This window comes from Apteryx mantelli, chromosome 1 (genome assembly GCF_036417845.1).
Source record: "Apteryx mantelli isolate bAptMan1 chromosome 1, bAptMan1.hap1, whole genome shotgun sequence".
In the NCBI taxonomy this organism is placed as follows: Eukaryota; Metazoa; Chordata; class Aves; order Apterygiformes; family Apterygidae; genus Apteryx; species Apteryx mantelli.
Genome location: NC_089978.1, coordinates 135,700,570 through 135,721,152, shown reverse-complemented (window position 1 = coordinate 135,721,152; position 20,583 = coordinate 135,700,570). Strand labels below are relative to the sequence as shown.

At 40.0% G+C, this 20,583-nt stretch overlaps 1 protein-coding gene across 1 annotated transcript in view; it reads right to left on the bottom strand.

Moving 5' to 3' along the window:
• Nucleotides 1–19,294: 19,294 nt before the first annotated feature.
• The window catches only part of LOC106497216 (transient receptor potential cation channel subfamily V member 6-like), a 28,026-nt gene continuing 26,737 nt past the window's right edge, over nt 19,295–20,583 (bottom strand). The window contains exon 15 of the mRNA XM_067303658.1: nt 19,295–19,854. Coding sequence (XP_067159759.1) covers nt 19,581–19,854 — 274 coding nt within the window. The 3' untranslated portion in view covers nt 19,295–19,580. The remainder of the gene's footprint in view (nt 19,855–20,583) is intronic.

The window sequence follows — 20,583 nt, the reverse complement described above, 5'->3', positions numbered from 1 at the left end:
TGCATGGTCAGCACAGTGTTACATTTGCAGAAAGTCTGGTGTGACATCTTTCCACAGCTGTTTTAATAGCTGTGAGTTCTTGTCCAAGGAATCTCTTCCTGGTCTGATAGAGGGTGTATACCTCCTCCTATGATTATCAGATCTTACTGTTTACAATTCTCCTTGACTGCATGTGGACTTCTAACTCATGTGAGCTTTCTTCAAATAAATAGATTAAATTTATTGTTTGGGGTTTTTTTTTAATGTAGCTGTGGATCCAAAACATTGTATCTCTCCACACTGCTTTATATTAATTACTGCAACATAAGTAGCTGTTGTAATCAGTCAAGAGTGAGCAGAGTCTTATGGCTGTAAATGCTGTAACAAAGGACTGAATGGTCTGAATGGTAATGGTAAGTGCAATCTCCTCAGCTTGTAGCTATACTGAACCTCATTTTGTCTCTGAACTGCTTGACATCTTTCCTCTCTACAGCTCCAGCAGCATGGATGCTCAGTCTGCTTTCACTCATTTCTACTTGTTCTATATTGCTGAGTTCTCCAGATTTTCACCCTTATACAGAAACCAGACCGTAGTGTTCTGATTTCTGCTCAGATTTCAGCAGCCCTCTCAGTCTTACACATTTAATATTTTACAAACAGATGTTCAGTGGTAAGAATATACTCCCATGATCCTATGATGAAGTTCACTCTGGAATAGACTTAAAACACCATTGATCATATGGGATGCTGAAGAAAAGCTTAGTTTCAGCTTTTGCAATCCTTTATTATATACTAGTAGCATGACTGTGATTCAAACGTTTGTGCATCCATTAGATAAACAGAAAGTAAGAGCACATTTGTGTGCTGAAGCAAGATGGAATGTGCACTCATCCATTAGTGACCAACCAGGACAAAATCACATACACATGTAGTATGATGACATTAAAATTGCTGAGAGAGCATCTTTCAGATTTTCTGTGTCCTCTGGATTCAGAATAGCAGCCATAGAGTTGTGAACTCCAACTTGCTTTCATCAAAGGGGGAAAAGAAGGAGAGAGAGAGGAGAGGTAATGGTAAAGTGGTTTCTTTTGTTTGCTTGTTTGTTTGTTTGTTTGTAATGAAAAAAGACGACCGGGGAAAATGGCATTAATACTGGGCTGAAATGATTGCCTCATTTTACTACTAAGAAAAGATACTGACTTGATCATCACCTTCTGAAGGAACTTTGAAGCTAGTCTGTGGCTCCCCAATATCATAGAGAAGAACTCATAGAAAAGCCTGGATGACAAATGGACTTATCTGTGATAGCCTTCTGGATAACTTTTACAATATTATTTAATAAGAACTGTACCAAACAATTCTTGATGGAACACTGCCAATTTCTTCAGTACTTAACATATCTGTGGATCTGAATTAGGATTCAGAAGGCTAAGAAAAATCCCAGAGTATTTTGTATTATCATGTGATAAACTTCTTTTAAAATGGTTTTGGCAATATTTCTGTATTCTGCCAATTGAGCTATCTACCATGTGATTTCTGCCCTTTTGTCAGCCTGTAGTGACCACAGCAATAAAAGTCAGCATCAGCTTATCCCTCTACTCACATGTGATTCTGTAAAACTTGAAGAAATAGACAAATACAAAGAAAAGAGACCACTGCAAACAACCAGCTAACTAGGCAATATTAACAAAGACATCTAAAGCAAAAGACTCTATGAAGTCCTCCAGAGAACTGCCAGTTAATAATAAGATGATGTACTTAAGTACTATCACAATATATAGCAGTATAAATCTTGTAGCTTATAAAATATGTATCAAAGCTCTACATACGCAAACTCCGGGTTTTATTTCTAGTCACAAAAGGTGCACAGAAATACATGGAAAGGGTAGTGCAGGTACATTATAGAGATTTTTAAACATAAATATTTGTTTTCTGCTGTCTTTGTCCTTCTGCTGACTTTGGCAGTAGGATTCATAAAGCTAAGGTTTTATGGGTGGAAAAAAATGAGCAACTGGACTAACAACTTTTTTTATACTCCAGGATGGCTTTACTGTAATTCATATAGGGCCATAGATACTGCAATTAACTATAAGAATTTTAATGGAACATTAACCCTACATACCCTATGTAATGTATTCATAAGTAATTCAGCTACACCAAACTCAGGCTGATAAAATCCTCATGTTGTGTTACTCAGCTGTGTGTTCGCTGTGGATAAATTAACATAGGATTTAAAGAAGAAGTAAACATCATCCTATTTATCCAATTCCCCCTGAGAAGGCGTTTAAGGTAAATAGCACTAACAGCCAGGTCTAGCCTGTCCTCAGAGCACATGACCAAGCCCATATTCAGACAGACTTACCTCATGCTCATTCAGACTGTTTGCACAGAAGACCATGCACTGGTGAGATTTTGGGCAAGGGGACAGCACAGACAGCACAGACCCAAGCATGCCCTTGTTTGGTGTATGGATGTGTCAGACACAGTCTTTAGTTGAAGTGTACTGCCAAGTATATCTCATAATATTTTGCCTTGCTCAGCACTGGGTAACAGTGCATGTATGTTGTGGATGTTCCCTCCTAGTTGCTGTATGCAGTGAAGAATTATAAGGTAAACAGGGAAGCCTACAATTAGCAAGAGCATGTTGTACTTCAGCACAGGTCTTTGGCTCAGCTGGCTCTCCAAGGGACAAGCCATCCTTTAGCTCATCTTGGACAAAATAGACACAGCCAAGGTGACCTATCAAAATGTACATTGGAAGCCTTCAGCAGCAATAAAATACACCATTTTTCTTGACACTTTGCTTCTACTGGTATTACTTTCAGTGTATCTGATGGACCCATTCAGTATATTTTCATGACTGTTATGGCATATTGCCTGAATATAGGTGAATAGGGAGTTTCTTTGGGAACACCACAACATCGCTCCTCTACTCTGGCTAGAGTAGTTGTTCAGAAAGAACAGAAGACTACTATTTGGAGACAGAACAGAGATTACCATCAGGGTGGCTTGACACATGTCAACAACTTGTGTTTATTTATTTTACTTGACATCAAATCCCTTAGGTAACTAAGTGCTATTGACATGAATAGCAGCCTAGAGCTTTAAGGATGTGAGCCTTAGATACTTTTGGAAATCAGGCCCCAAAACTTTAAATCATTTCCATATGCCCTAGGGAACACAGACCCCTTTTGTTATGTAGGTCAATAGGAGAATTTGCATAAAGCCTGGCCCACAGACTAAATGAGCAAAAACGCATACAGGAACACAGAAATATTTCCCTTTGCTTTCTCTGTGGCCTCCAATGAATTACCTAGGAATGTCTTTAAATTATAGCTCCATGGGAAACAATGAAACAAAGAAATTAAACAAAAGCTTATTTATCTTCCACTCAGCACTAAATGGCTGTCCTGAAACTTCGCTCAGGCGGAATTCTTTCTCCTTGCCCATGCAGAGTAATCAACAGTCCAAAGCACAGCAGTCTTTGTACAGAAGCCTAGATGGTGCCAAAGGAAGAGCAAGAAGTTTGGCTGCAAAGTAGAATGTTGACAACTGCATCATCAAGAGTGATCTGTGCAAGGTGGAGTGTCCTCCGTTATAAGAGAGAGGTTCAGACTGGTTTCACAGAAACTTCTCCCACTCATCTCCATCAGCAACAAATAAACCACAGCAATAAAACATGGAAGGATGTGCAACAGGATACTGGTTCTTACCTGAAAAGGATTGTGTGACACAATCTTGGCTTTGCTGAAGGTGATAGCAAAGTATCAAGAGACTTCAAAGTAATCAAATGTAAAGCCTCTGTTCACTGTACAGGCTTCCAATACAGTTCATTGTCAGCCAGATCAATGACCAGAAAGACAAACCCTTGGTGCAATACTTAGGATTGTGGCAATACTGCATCTGCCATCTAGGACTGGTATTCAGATAGGTGGTGGTGGCAGGAATCACCTCTTAGGGGGATTTGTACATGGAGAATAATTTGGGAGATATTAATCTGTGCTACCCTGGATGTATCTGCATGAGGAACAGCTATGATTTTAAGTCTAATGAAGGAGGATATTCATTTTATCTTTTGGAGGTCTGACCTGTGTAGGATGAAGATCTTGAGCATGACTATGATGTTGTTTAGGAAGAAAATACAACAATAACAAAGAGATGCCAGTTCAGCAAAATATACCTTTGGACAGACAATGCCTGATGTGTAATAAGTATTGTGATGTCAAAACAATGTGACATCAGTGATTGATTGATTAAGCTGATAGCTGGCAAGGGCGTTCAGCTATTTCTCAGAAGTGTTTTGCAGATGATAGGCTGAGTGCACACCATAAGCAACCCTGAGTACTCTGAGATTCTTAAAAATTTATTGAGTGGAAGGGCTACCCATATTCAGTGCTGCCCACATTACAAAAAAAAAAATGTGCCATTGTTTTGTTACACTAAATCAGTGAGTTTTCAGTTAAAGTCTTGTTAAATTATTATGCAGGGACAATTCAAATGTTTTCAGAAGGGTTTGATAAGCAGGAAGAACTGGTTGGGGATGTGATAATCAATGTCATATTATAGAGTCAAGGGGAGTTCAAGATATTGAAGGGTGTGAGGAAGGAGAATAGCAGAGTATAGACCCTGCATTTCAGGTGAACAAATTTCAGCTTTTTCAGGAAACTGTTAGATGGGATTCCAAGGGAGGAAGCTCTGAAGTGTAAAGGAGCTCAGGAAAACTAGCAGGTCTTTAAGAACAGCAGCCTCCAATTGCAAAAAATGTGCATCCCAGTACTCAGGAATACAAGCAGACACCTCAGGAGACTGGCTTGGCTAAGCAGAGAAATCATGATGGAGTTCCAATGCAAAAAGGCAGCATACAGGAGGTGGAAATAGGGTGAGGCTACGAAGGAGGAATTCAGAAATATTGTGTGAGCATGTAGGAATGGTGTTAGGAAAGCCAAAGCTGAACTGGAGTTGACCCTCACAAGGGACATCAATGTCAACAAAAAGAGCTTCCATTGCAATGTTAGGAGTAAAAGTCTGAATGAGTAAAATGTTGGCCTGCTACTGAATGAGGTTGGTCATAGAGTGTTGATGGACACAATTAAGTCTGAGGGACCCAATGCTACCTTTGCCTCAGTCTTCACAAACAAGGTCTCTCAGGCCTCTGTGCTTAGCAGGAGAGTTCAAGGAGAAGAACTAACAGCAGTGGATGAAGATTGAGTTAGTGATTACAGTCTGGGGAACTTCAAGCTGGACAGCCTTACTTTAGTCCCTGGGAAAATTATGGAGCAAGTCCCAATTGCTGTTGGACATGTTTCTGGGCACATGAAGGAGAAGGTTATTGGGAACAGTCAGCATGGATTTACCAAGGATAAATCAGACCTGAGCAGTTTGATTGCCTTCTGTGATAAAATGACTAGATTTGTAGATGAGGGGAGAGCAGTGGATGTCATTTACATTGCATTTAGCAAAGCCTTCAACACTGTCTCCCTCAGTATTCTTGTATCCAAGTTAGGACATTGCAGTCTAGATGGGCAGACAACCAGATGGGTAAAAAAATGGTTGGATAGTCAGGCTCAGAGGGTGCTGATTAACTGGTCATATTCTACCCAGGTGGAGTACTGGCAGCAGTCTGCCCTGGAATTTGTCTTGTTCAGTATCTTTATCAGTGACCTGGGGGAGGTGACGGACTGCTTGCCCATCAAGTTTGCAGATGATGCCAAATTGAGAGGACCAGTAAATACATGTGAGAGCAAGGCTGACATCCAGAGGAACCTAGACAGGCTGCAGAAATGGGCCAAAAGGAAGCTTATATAATTCAATAAGGGTAAATTCAAAGTCCTTCACCTAGGAAGGAAGAAGCCCTTGCAACTGTGCAGGTTGGGAATTGGCAGGCTGGGGAGCAGCTCTGCTGAAAAGGAGCTGGGGAGTTTTGACCATGCACCAGCAGCATACCCTGGCAGAAAAGAAGGCCAGCACAACAGTATCCTAGGCTGACAGTAGCATAGCAAGTAGTTTGAGGGAGGTGATTATCCCCCTCTACTCAGCACTTGTTAGAGCACATCTACAATATTGCACCTAGTTTTTGGCTCCCCAATACCAGAAAGCCAAACTGGAGCGAGATTAGAGGAGGGCCACCAAGACGGTCTGAGAGCTGCAGCACTTTCCCTATTAGCAGAGGCTGAAGGAACCGAGCTTGTTCAGCCTGAAAAAGAGAAGGCTTCAGCGGGACCTAATGCTATCCTTCCAGTATCTACAAGGAGGTTATTGAGAAGATGGAGCCAGGTTCTTCACAATAGTATATGGTGGGAGGACAAAAGGCAATGGACATAAGTTAAAACAAGAGAGCTTCCAAATGGATACATGAAGAACAGTTTTCACTATGAGGACAATCAACTGTTGGAGCAGGTTTCTTGGAAGGATTGTGCAGTTTCCATCCTCAGAGATTTTCAAGATCAGGTTGGATAAAGCTCTGAGCAACCTAGTCTGACCTCATAGCTGACCCTTCTTTGAGCAGGAACATGATCTCCTGATGTCCTTTCCAACCTGAATTATCTTATGATCTTATGATCCTAGTTCTCTAATCACAGGAATTTGTTCCAACAGAGACTATGATGTCAAACAACAGATTGTACCCTATTCTTATCTATCTTCTGTATCACCTCCTAAAGATACAGGATAAGATGGTTAGGGAGAAGATTCTCAGTCATATCCATAGGCTTCTCTGGATAATTATTTTTGACTTCATATGGCAACAATATCCTAATCTTGAAAAATCAAACTGTCTTTGAAAGCTAAGTAAGTCATCCCTTCTCTTGTAGCTTTATGATCCATATCATGAAATGTGGAGTTATTCCATACTATAGCTCCACCTGGTTAGGGTTCTTTTCTCATCTTACTTTTCAGTGCCAAGATAATGGATGACACATGACACACAGAATGGTTAAATCATGGTTAATCACTTCGGGTTTTGTTTCATGCCTCTGTCTTCCATGGAATCACCTCTTAAAAATTCTCCTGTCCTTGATGGGTTCTCTGTTATTTGGTGACATGTAGAACTGGTCAAACAGGACTTTCACCATTGCCAACTTTATTTATGTGTGACAGGACTTTCCCAGTCTCAAAAGTGAAATAAACATGTAGGCTGCAAATACAAACAGAAAAGGGTTACTTGTTCCCATAGTGAAATTTGTAAGTGAAGAAAATGCTGAGTGATTACAACCAAGCAATTCCCACTAGTGTGTATGTGGGTGTGTGTGCCATGATCAAAAGAAATAGAAATAGATTAACCAAGTGCCTCCAAAGGTTCAGAAATCTTACTTCAAAAGGGAGCAACTCATAAAACAAACATACTAATTTGAAAATGGAAGAGAGAGGTAGAAATTGAAGGTCAGCTGCAGACAGTAAAAGAGAAGACACAAAGGAAATACCATGCCTAAGGAGCACATGAATATATGATTTTTTTTTTTTCCTAGTGGAGTATCCTACTGTGCAGATTGGCTCAGCTTCAGGAGGTGAACACAAGTAGGTACTGTGGTATCTGAAGGCTTCACTGTCTATTGTGGCTTTCCTTGTGCATTTCTTGGTTTTGTAGGGTCAGAAACTGTTCTCAATGTTCAAATACCAACATATAACAAGCTGTAGCTCATATGTCTCCTGCCACTAGCAGCTACTACCCTTTCTTACATATGCTTGAGCAGAGGCATCACATGCTCCTCTGATTGGTTAAGTTTTGGCATGTGGTGAGTTGTTTTTATCCATCACAGAGCTGGCTGGAACCAGCTATGACTAGTACAGGGCAGCTCATGACCTCTTCCCCCACAGATCACTCCTGCAGCTCCCAGCAACCAAAACCCTGCTATTTATGCTCAATACAGAGCATTGCAGAGTTACCAGGGTCTGATAGCTACTGAACATGTTGGAGGGATTCAGTGAAAAGCAGTTCAATGTAAGCATTTGCATTCAGTCATTTAGATACAGCAGGTTTGGTAGTACAGTTACCTAGGAAATTTTCCTTGAGTTAGGTCATAGAGAGGATGACATGAAGCTATTTTTGGCTGATGCACCTCATTAGTGGAAAACACTAATTGCTGAAGCTGTGGTTGGAGGCAATGAAGAGGTGCATTGCCTTGACTATTCTGTTTACACTGGAAGTCTGCTCTGTTCTTGTGCAAATGAAAACATTACACTGTAAGAATGTGGGATGCTAGGTATGTCCAGAGTGGAAAGGCAAGGTGCTTAGAGCAGCTAGATTATGCTGAAAAAAAGAAGTGGGAAAAAACTGTCTTGTCTTAAAGAGAACTGACAAGGAATTGGAGGGTGGTTCCTGTGATTCTGCTGAGTACTCTTATGGAAAAGCTCTGCAAGTGTTTCCTTACATAGGTAGCATGTAGAATGCTCCTGAGTGGAGATAATGTGACATTGTTGAGCAGTTTTGCTTGGTGCTGCCAGGGAAAAGATTTAACCTCTTCTTTCACTTTTACCATTAAGTTTTTACTCTTTCTTCAGTCCCAAGTACTATCAGAGTTGTCTATTAGACTTACTAGTGTGTTTCTGAGAGCATCTTACTTATTATACCCATCTTTCGGGGGGTTGAGTCTTGAAGGTTGTACAGCTGCCTTCTCTCCTGAAACAATTATATGGTTGTCCTTACTGTATTTCTCTTTTCTCATGACTGTCTTATTTACAGCTCATTTATCACAGTTGCATCTTATAGGTAATACTAACTAGGTAGGAAACTACAGATCTGGGGTTTCCCAGAAAATCATTTCAGGTGGAATTCCACTTCATCCTCACAGTGTAGTAGAGCAAGGATTTAGCCTCTCTTTATCACTGAGTGGGAAGCATAGTCCACTGGAGTCAGGATAAAGATCTGTTTCATGCAAACAGTTCTATTAGACCACCAGTAGTATGTTCATTCATTCTTCCAATCTCTTTACATTATGGCTGCCTGGACCTCATGCACAGAAGTGTACATGTAAAGTGACAGAATTCAGAAGCCACAAAGTTCTCTAAGGCAGCTTGTAAGTCTACCATATAATAAAGTTAGAGAAAGTATTTAACATGCCTTTCCTGTCAGGGAGTGTTCCCAGTGTTCCTGATCTACAAGAGGATCTCTGGGATGAAAATAGATAATTTTAAAAGACAAGCTGACAGTTTATTCCATAATCAAAGAAAGGTATGGCAGTATATAGGGAAGGAACTGCTTGAGTAGTGAACAAAGAGAAGGACAGCATAAACAGAAAAACCTCTTTCTTCCTACTAAAGAAAATACAGCCAACCAGGTTAAAATCTGAAGAAAGATAGAGGCACTTGTAGAGGAAATATTTCTTAGAATAGATCATCAACAGGGGTGCTGGAACCACTCATCACAGCCCAGAGCTGTCAGAATTTATTCAAGGATTTTTTTTAATTATCTATTAGCAATATGTCCTCCGAACAGTCAATAAGAGAGGTAGCCTCCAGAGGCAGACACATGTACGTATAGAGTTCTTATTATTTTGGCATTTAATCAATTATTTGGCACCTCTTCATTGCTTGCATACTTCCATATGCCTTTAGAGTCTTTAGCTAGGCCTTTGGAAAGCATTGGTGATGTCAGCTTTTAAAAAAGATCTTTCCCAGAGAATGTACAATTTCTGACTATACAGAATTATCCTTTTGCTTTTAACAGTAAAGGCTTATGCAACAGTTAGAAAATGCCTTCACTTTTCACTGTTCATATGTCTTCAAGTAAGTCAGCCTTCTTGCATTGTAGGAAGGTAGTTCTGAAACTAGATAATCCAATATCTGCTTTGTTTGTTCTGTAAATAACAGAACCATAGAACCTGTGGCTGCATTTATACTTTCCACAAGGGAGTGCTCCTTCAGGCTCTCCTAGCACCTAATTCACCAACTGCTGATACCAGAAAGCCCTTGAAACATTCTTCAAATCACTTCCAGTGGTGCCTAACCTCAGCAGTATTCAAGGTAGCCTCTTAATGAAGGTGGGAATGTTGAATAAAGTCATAAATGGCAGCTCCTACTTGGAGCAACAAAGAGAGGGAAAGTCACTCCTACCTTATGTAAAAAGTATTTCAAAATATCCCATCTCTGCCCTCCACAGAGAATAGGAGGAAAACATCCAGGCTTGCTGTGAAAAGATAACAGCAAAAGAACTCGCACATCCAAATAGCCTGGACATGCCTTCTTTCAGCATGGGCAGAAAGGGATTTTGGTGGAATTGTTACACTATAAGCCCAGCTAGGATCACCATCTGCAAGCAGTAAACCACTCCTTCCATCAGCCCCTCCCTAGTGAGATCAGTATTGGTTAAAGACCACTTGCTTTAGGATTATGATCAACACCCAGATATGGGTGTGTTGCCTGTCCAGAGCTAGTGCTGCTGTTGACACAATGCAAGAAAGGTGACATTTTGCATCTTGACATTTATGACCCATTCCTGATCATTTCATATGGGGAAGATGATGTGATCTTATAAGTGGGTGTTGGTGAGGCACACCCCAAACATTGAGCCATAGGAAGAATGAGCATGCCAGTGTCCACAAGCATCTCAGCATCACCCTAGTGCATCATGTTAGAACAAGCCAGTCTCTACTGTTTGCACAGTGCAAAGCACTGTCCCCAGGAGACAAAGCAAGGTAGCAGTACTTCTGAGCATAATCTGAATAAAGAACTAACTCTTATCTGTATCAATTAGGTTCTGTTTCTTGTCTGCCATAAGAAATAATATGTAGAAGCAGTATGTAAATCTATGCGCAGAAGCATGTACGTGGAATTGTGGGCAAAATTATGAGCAGCTGTGATCACATTTCTTTGTTTAAAAAAATACCTTAGAACCATAGTTCAAACATCTTCTGCTCATATCTGCCTTATACCTCCTTAAAAATTATATTTGCCATTGTATTATCTTCCAGTTTCAGTGCAAGAAAGCGAACTATGTCCCTGTCAGCCTTTTCATCTTTGCAATGATGTTCAAATTTGTCAAGTTTAGTTCAATTCCTGGCATTTGCTATGTAAATCGTCATTATCATTTACAGCTAAAAGCTTATAGCAGGATTCCTCAAAGACTACAGTTTATAAACAATTTAAATAAGAGACAACTCTCAGCCTATAATGCGCATTTCCCATTGCTTTAGTATAGAAATTGCTTCAGGAATTCGATGTCTGTGACTCTTTTCTCCTTTTCTGCCTGTAGCAATACTATGAAAGTCTTTCTCTAATCAGAGAAGGAAGAAAGCCTTTATGGAGACATGGACATTTTCTGTAGTGGTAAAGTATCCCTACTGTCATAATTTACCAAGGATGCTTTTTGCCTTGATGAGGCAATGGTCCATCAACTCAGCTTTAGCACTTCAGATGAAAAATAAGTCATATAGTTCTGCTTCCCTCCCTTCCTTCTCCCCTTCCTTCCTCCCTCCCTCCTTCTCTCCCTTCCTTTTTCTCCCTCACATCTTTCCTTCCTTCCTCTTTTCCTCCTTCAACCTCTCCTTCCTCTTTTCTTTCTCCCTCCCTCCCTTCCTTCTCTCTCCTTCCTCCCTCCTTCCCTCTCTCCCTCCTTTCTTTCCTCCCTCCCTTCTTTCCTTCCTTCCTCCCTTTATGATTTGATTGTATCACAAACTCCCTGACATCTGAACACCCATGTCTGAAAATATCCCTCATTCAACCACAATTGTCTATGTCAGCACTTTCTAAATTTTTATGCTCAGTAAATTCCAGCCATATTCCACCCAAGAAAATGTTTCTCTGTTTTGGGACATATTACCTCAAAGTTTTTAAAAGTGCACTGCCACACTCATGGGAGGGAGTTCTGAAGGGCCCAGCAGCTCAGGAAAGCCAGCAGGTCTTTGAGGTCAGCACCCAGCAAGCACAAAAATAGTCCATCGTGGTACTCAGTAGAACTAGTAGACATCTTGGGGGATCAGCTTGGCTACACTGGGAACTCAGGACTGAGCTCCAGGGCAATAAGGAAGCAGAAGGAAGGAGAGGCTGCAAGATGGTATTTAGAAATATTGTCCAGTGAGAAGGGATGGTGTTAGGGAAGCCAAAGCTCCCCTAGGATTGCCCATTGCAGGGAACATCAAGAGCAGGAAGAAGAGCGGCTACAGCTTCAGTTACAGTAAAAGAGTAAAAAGGAAAATGTTGGCTCACTGCAGGATCAGGCAAGGAATCTATCAACAGCAGATGCAGATAGGTCTGAGGAGCTCAAGGCCTTCTTGGCTTCAGTCTTCACCAACAAGGTCTCCCAGGCTGTTGTGCCTAGTCATCATGAAGATGCATTCCTGCTATCAGGTGAAGTTTAAAAATGGTGAGCAGCTTAATACTGTTTTCCTTTCTCCTCCTTGCACTTTTTCTAAATTCCTGACTGTTGCTGCAACAGAAGGTTGGCCTCCATCAGCAGAGGGAGACTGTACTATTATGCTGCTTAATCCTCTTCACACATGGTCTGAAAACTCTCATATTTGTTTAGTGGCTAGTGTTGTCAGATGAAAAGAATAGCAGTGCAAAATATTAGCTGAGAATTGCAATAAGCCTGGCCTCACCAAGCAGGAGTTACATAGTGGTTATTCAGCATTTATTGATTTTGTTGTCCCAAAGTTTTTAAACAATGTTTACAAAGTTTAAAAAAAACTTCCCTGGCTTATAAGGACACTACTCTGAAGACAGAAACTGAGTGATAGTACAGCAGTGCAAGCAGTTTCTTGGCCAGAATATACAGGCCTAACTGACAGAGTTGATATCTTTGCATAAGTCTCAGCTCAGCCATGGCCAGTGAGCTTGATGTAGACCCTGGAGTGGTGGCACTGTGAAAGTTAAATATACTGTAAGCTCGGTGAAGCCAGGGAAAGGCTGAGTCATGAAAAATTGCATATGAACTTCAATGTAGGAAAAAGATGCTAAGACAAGGTGAGGGGGGTGCAGATTCAGTTCACCTGGAAGGAAACACTCATGCTTTCTTTAATGACAGCCCAAACCATTCAGTCTTATCTTCTGCAGCACATGAACTGGGAGCACTGCAAAATATGGCGAGCTTAGCACCTCAGAGTGTGTAGACTCTTTTCTGAGTCTATAAAACAAAATCAGCCTTCCATTGTCTTGTCAATGTGCTTGAAACAAGACTCTCAAGAGTTCTGTTTTCAAAATTCCCTATGGTCTTTGTCCTAACTCAATATACGATGTTTTGTATGAAGCCCACTAGGAACTTTATGAAGACCCATACCCTCCAGATGACCTCAGAGGTCTTTCAACATGCTTCAGTTAATGTCTTTCAGCAGCTATCTATGGGATTCCTTTGAACTAGAGTTTGTAAGGTGCCTCATAAGGCTATCTGAATACCACCATCACTTATGTTCCTAACCCAGAGGACACAAGATTATTGTTCATACTGGGGGGTCAGAAAACACCAAGCCACATGTCCTACTTTATATTATTTGCTATGTAGCACTAGGTCATTTTTTCTTTTTAGTTCTGATTTTTCACCTGTAAAAATGAAATTCATCTTTTAGTACTGCAGCGATTAAGGTGGTTTGCATATGTATTTATTTATGACTTTACAAATTCATATTATGCAGTAAAATGCTTGTGGAGGAGCAAATGTAGGCAGAAGGCCAAATGGGAGAGGGGAGTTGACAGGGGACACAGTAAAGATGGATTTATAATTTCATTTTATTTAAAAACTTAATTTACTGGGGGGATGAGGATTCAAAAAAGATTGTGTCTTGGAAGGCTATTCATGGCTTCATAACAAGGGACAATGATCAATTGTGGCTTGGGAAATTCAGATTGAACATTAGAAAAAAATTCTCACCGCAAGGGTAGTGCAGAGCTGGAGCAGGTGCCTAGTGGGGTGGAGGAGTCTCCAGCCTTCAAGATTTTCAAGACTCTGCTAGACAGTCATAGCTGACATGGTCTGGTGCGGGTAACAGTCGTACTTTGAGCAGGAGATTGGACTGGATGATCTCAGATGTCCCTTCCATTCAGTTCTTCTATGAGTCTACGGATAAATCTTAAAAGAAATCTGCTCTCTAAAATTATTTCCAATCTTCCATTCATTTCTTTAATCACTTGCTTTTCTTGTAACTTACAAACCCAGGCTGACTCTGTTGCTGTTTTGTGACCAGAATCACTGATATTCATCTATGGGAAGAATTACTCTGTCTATTTCACCTCTAGGTGAAACCCTAGAGCTTTATTTGTCAAGCACTAAAGACTAAAAAAGAAAGGGTGAATGAACTAAACTTCCTCCTAGAAGAGATTTCCTGGGCAAGCTGGTGAATTTTTTATTGTTTCTCAGAAGCATGATGGGAAAAGCCAGAGAACAGTTTACAACAGAAGAGAACAATAACACAGGGCAATTTCTGTCCTTAATTTGCTATTATTTCCTGAAAGACAGGACTGTGTATTATGGTCCATAGAATTTGCCATAAAATACTCTTTGATGCAGAATCAGATATCATCCCTTTCTAATTAAAAACGTTTTCTGAATTTTCCATCTATGGAAATAATCTCGAAACTGTGAGGAGAGAGTAACTAATACTCTGACATGTGGTTGAGTCTGCTGGAAGCCTGAAACCACAGCTACAAGAGGTGTGAAGTGCTTCATTCATCCCAGGCAAAGCTTTATATGCTCTGCTTAAGCAGCTGGGCAGTTTGTCAACTTCTTTTTCAAGATGCCACAGAAATCAACACTTCTGACAAGGACTCTGTCACTTTTCTTTTCAAGCTGGTTGCTGACATTTCATTTGCCTAGTTATCCCCTTGGAAGGTCTAGGAAGCTACCAGTTTCTCTTCAACCTTCCCTCCTACTCCCCAAGAGAGATGGGGCTAGAATCAATGCCCAGCATGATTTTGCCAAGTGGCTGTCAGTCCAGCTTGGCTTTACCAATAGTATGGTTGATATGGTTGTGTTGCACATATTTTCCCCCTAGAATATTACTGTTTATTAGTATTTTAAATATAAAACTTCTAGACCAACTTATGACCTCCCAGACATTTTTTTTTTTTTAAATCATTCTTTGTGGTGCTATAGACTGACTGAGCTTATGGAACACTAATATCTTCTTTCCCTGTCCTCATTCTTTCTGAGGTACAGTTTCAATTAATTCATCTTCTTTGCAGGAAAAAGAGTACTTTTAGCCAACAAATGTATTTGATTAATGAGTAGGAAGGTGGCCTAAGGACAAGTTTTTCATGTATGCAGAGAAATGATGATAAAGTGTTCTTCCATGGGGGCAGAAGAATGGAATAAATAGCAGCAGAGTTTAACAAATTTTGTGGTTATCAACCCATCATAAAACAGTAGCAAGACCACAGGCTTGACATGTGGTCCATCTCTGGTACTCTTACTTACATCTTCACTGGTTTCTTGTCTTATTTGACTTGCAGACTTTCTCAAGGCAGGCACAAAATTCTTACCTAAGAGGTCTCTGTGCACAGTTAAGAACTTGATTAAAATGCTATCATTTCAGAAATAAAAACAGCCTCATCCTTAAAAGCAATAGTAAATGGCTCTGAATAGTGTCCTAATCTTATACGAGCCAAGTATTTGTTGGATTGGTTTATTCCCATTTAGAAGCTTTCCAAAAATCAAGTTAGGGTTTTGTTTTAACTTTTTCCATACAAGACATAGATAAGGATGATTTTGTTACTGTATTGATTATTCAAGTCTGAAAAATAGCACATACTACTGGGACTAAAGTTAGATATCGCAAATCAGAAAAACAAGTGCTAATACAAGGAAAAATTAAACTACTGTTTCAATTCATAAGCAGTTGAGGTTGATATCTAATAAACAAGCAGGATTCTAGCTTGACCCTTTGTTCATAGATGGGTCTGTTAAAGAGTGCAGAATGCATGTCAATAGGAGTTTATGGAAATTCATCTATAAGGATTCATCCCATTAGAGTCTGACTTGCATTTTTTTCTGTGTTGGTTACTTGAATGCATAATAGAATATGAAGCCCTTAACTAGGCTAGAAGAGAAATCACAGCAAATGTTTTTAAGAGATGATGTAAACATCAAATCCAGAGTACCATCATTATGAAAGCAAACCCAGGTTGTCTGCATCTGGTTTTGCAGGTGTATGACTAGAGACAGTTCCCTGTACCTACATGTGTTTTATTGCAAGCAGCTACAGCAAGAACTGTTATTCCACTGTCCAAAATAACTCATTCCAACTACATGAAAATATGGCTCCTTCTCCAAAGAGCTTGTTCTGCAGTTTTCTCTAAACACTCAATGATTTAGAAAAATAAGAACCTTGATAGTCCTTATTTCCTACTGGAAATAAGTATTTGACACTCTATGCTAATTTTGCATAAAGGAATTTCCAAAGTGGATTGCAGTGGAAAAACTGAGTTTTAATGCAAAAGTGTGATGATCCAAACATTTTGTCAACTAATATCCATGATTGCTACAAGAAAAACAAACACAAAAACTGGCCCATAATATTTATTTTTGGAAGAAGCAAACAAGACATTCCATATATTTAATGTTTTTATTTTCAGCAAAATAATTCTCTTTTCTCTTGGAGCAACTGGATCAAAACATTCATCCATAACACATTATCTTAAACTCAGAAGTTGCTTCAGTGGCTTAGAAGAGAATTTGGGGTCCATAATTTCAATGGGGGAAGGAACGTCTGTCTTGAAATTATTGCAGTATGATTGGGAGGGACAGGAGAGAAACCTCACAACAGCAGAGATGAGCCATACGGTTTCAGAATCTTAGGATATACCAACATCACAAAATGCTTCACACTGCTGCAAATCTTGAGGCAGTCCATACCTGCAGCATAGTATAGCTGAAATGCTTTGCCTTTGTGTGACTGCAGTCATTGCTGTTTCCCAATCTGAGACAGATCCTTTTCAAACAGATCAAAATGTTTCCTGGTGCCTCCTATAATTTCGCCATCTGAGGTTCATGTGGGCAGAACATTTATACTTTGTATATGCCCTAATGTAAGAGGGTAGGTATTCTACATCTGCATAATACATTTAATATTCCCAGTGCCTGGCATGCCTGTTATACCTGCTGGCTTTTCTGACCCCAAATTTTCTTTTATATTTGCTGATCCTCCAGATCAAATAAATTATGTTAAAGACAGTCTGCACCACTCATCATCAATAAAAAATATTAGGCAAAATATGACTGGGGAATTGTCTACTACTGGTAAAAGATTCTACCCTCTTTTGGGTCTTTTTCCAGGATTATTTTTAATGCGCATGTCACCTCAGGAAACTGGAAGCCAAATTCCAAGCATAACTGGTCAGTTCTGAAATAGAACAGAATTGCTGTACATTGATTATTAAGACAACATGAACAAAGATGACCAATTGTTTTCCACTCATATTTATATTAGGCAACTAATATAAATAAGTAAAAAAAGGGCAAATAAATTATACAGATTTAAGGGAGAGAAAATGCGTTCTGTGCAAGGAGTTTGAAAGCTGACTATTACTGAATGTAATTTTAAAAAAGAAGGAACTTCCTTAAAAATACCTGCTACATTTTTTGTTAATGTAGGGCAGATCTAGAAGGTCTAGTAGTGTTAAATGAGTTCTATTCTGCCTTCTGCAATGTCAACATGTTGTTTTGAGTTCTAAGCTTCATTATTGTTTACAGTGATGAAAAGGAGCACAAACTCATTCTCAGAACCAGGGCTTACACAGCTTATACTTCCAACTAGCTTTTTTTTTAATTATTGTTATTATTTGTAAATATTCACAAAGAGGAATCCTTGTGTAGAAATGGACATATGCAACTCTGTCTTCATTGTATTTCTGTTGGTTTTCAAGCTAGTGGAAAGACTGCTATATATAGTGGGAGGAGTCATCAGTTCTCCCCTTCCTACTGTTTCCCATTCATAAAGAAAGAAAATGCATCTACAATAAGAGCAGCAATTCACAGTTCTGGTAAATGTGTCAAGTCACATTTTTCCCTTCTCCAGAGACCACCAGTGGAATCCCCAAAGGTTTAGCGAGGTGGTTACAATACTTAATTGACACAGATCAAGCAACACTTTCAATTCAACAAAATGAGTCAACTCACAAATATGTAGTTAAGCTGAAGAGAGACAGGCTTCTGGCAGTCTTCCATTGGAGCATAATTATCAATTCAAGTAAGAGAAAAAAAGACACTTAATAAACCCATGTAATTGAAAAAATCATGATTTTGATTATGGTACCCAGCCTCCTGCAAGAGAGGAGAGGCAGGAGATGTTTGCAGTGACATTTCAGTCAGAAATCCACAGGGTCCAGGTTCTTCATTGTCTGATTTTGATTATCATGAGGTGATTTGCCTCAAAGTCCAGTGTCAGTAATAATAGTGTCAGCTCTTCAAAAACAAAAGTTCTGTCACTGGTCCTGTTGGAAAACGAAATGTCAAGACCATGTGTTTCTTTTCACTTACTTCTACTACTGGAATGAAATTCCAAGTTCCTGAAAATGTGAAAACTCCTAAAATGGCATTCCATTTCTCTGAACAGTCATTTTTCTAAATGAGGCCCTTGGCAAATGATAGAATGACAGACTGAAACAGCATCAAACCTAGAGGGCAATTTTTTGGATGGTTTAGTCACTGTGCATCAGGAGTGCGTTGAATGGTGTGGGGTTTGAGAGAAAGAGAGAGACTACCAGTTTCTGAACTGCTTCTGCAATAACTCTTATTCATATATCCAACATTTGCTTTCCATTTCATTCACTGCTATGTTATTGCTCACTACACAACCTTGATGGCTGAACAGTGAGTCAGAGCACTGTGGTTCAGAATTCTACTCTTCCACAGAAAACAGAGACCAGCTGGAGCTCACTTGGAATACTAACAGAGGACACACCACTGAAAGTCACCTAACCAGGTCATACGTCCTCTCATTAGGAAAAAAGTTCCCACTTTAGAACCTTTAAGATCTACTTAGGAATAGCAGTCACTTTTTTTAAAAAGGAATATAGCTTAAAATTCATTCACATAGCAAAAAAATTAAACAGAACAGTCCTGCTAAGACAGCAATGTTGACAATGCAGCTAATAGAGTTTGCCTTTCTTCAGAGGGCAAAATTTGGCAGGCCCTGAATACTAGCTGAATGGTTACAGTCCTTTTAATCATCACAGTATCAGCAACTACTTCTTTCCTGAGTTTAGTTACGGGGGGGGGTTCAGTTCTCTACAAAACGTAAAGCAGAATTTCAGTCAACTCTCCTTGCTCTGAGAGCACTGGGATTCTGTGAGACTGAAGGGAGAGAATTATGCCATATATAGCAGTCTGGGAGAAGACTTACTGATCATCTCTTTGTAAATGGATGAAATCCCAGTGCTGGCTCCTTTTGTTCATTTCTTTAGAGCATTACAGAGCATCACAAACCACCACAGGCCTTATCTCAGCAGACCCACCAACTTGGTGCAAATATCAGTGCAACAACTGGGACACCTAAAAGGTAGGAGAGAGAAGACTGGATTCATATATCATGGCACAGATGCCATCAACCATTCATGATGCACCAGCAGAGCTCTTACAGGCTGGCAAATGTGTGTGGCATGCTGTACCATGCATGAACATTTGGAGCAGACAACTGTTGTGGCAAAAGTGATCCGTGTTCTGGAGTAAGGAAAGAGGCTTCTTAGACATCATAGACCTCTTCTTCCATGGCATGATTGACCTCCCCATGAAGTTGGTGGAAAGTGTTGTGCCTCTGGATCTCCCAGCCACGGTGAGAACTAGTCCTGGATGTGCTCCGTGACAATGATAGAGCAGACAGTTCTTTCTTGTACAGGATGTTCCTATCAATTTCCATCTTTTTGAAACCTTTGTCACAATTATCCCTATCCTGAGCCTTAAATGCTTCTGTGTACTGCATCATCTTCTGTTTGTTGGGATCAACTCGGTCTTCTACTCTGTAGGAGAATTACAAAAGCATAAACTGAATGAAGTAGGAATGTGCCAGCTTATCAACAAAGATGAGCAGCCACAAGAAGCAGTCCTCTCCCAAAGATCTGCCTGCAGACCCAGACATTCAAGAATCATCAACACAAAAACAGGAAACTGATTTTTAGAACAATCCCTTTAGTTTTCTTTCCTTCTTTTATGCATGTTCTCATGCAAGTGGTTCCACCTTCTCAGCTGCTGTCACAGAGTTATCCTTTGACTTCACCCCCGTTATTGGCTTCACTACCTTTATTGCTTCCTTGGTTTTCTGTCGCTTTAAACCATTTCCTAGCCACAATTTGCCCTTTCCATTTTGCCAGCTGCAAGATATTGGCAGACCCAGTCCATCTGACTCCATCTCCAGATCTATTTCCTTTTTCTGTATATACATGTATATTCATCCATTTCCTTTTTTGTTGTCTTTCCTCCTCTGCTACTCCATGTTTTTAAGCCTCAGAATGCCACTTATCTTTCACCAAGATTTGGTTTATTTTCTCCACATCCACCGACCCTTCTCTGCATTGCTCATATCTTGCCTTCTGAAATACTGTCCCACACTAAATACAATGAACATACATGTGATTTGACAGAACTAGATGACATCACCACTCTTTTCTCCTAACATCCAATTCAGAATTGGTGCTGGGATGTTGCACTTGCAGAGTTATATTCTGCACCTTGGACTGAATGTTTTGCAT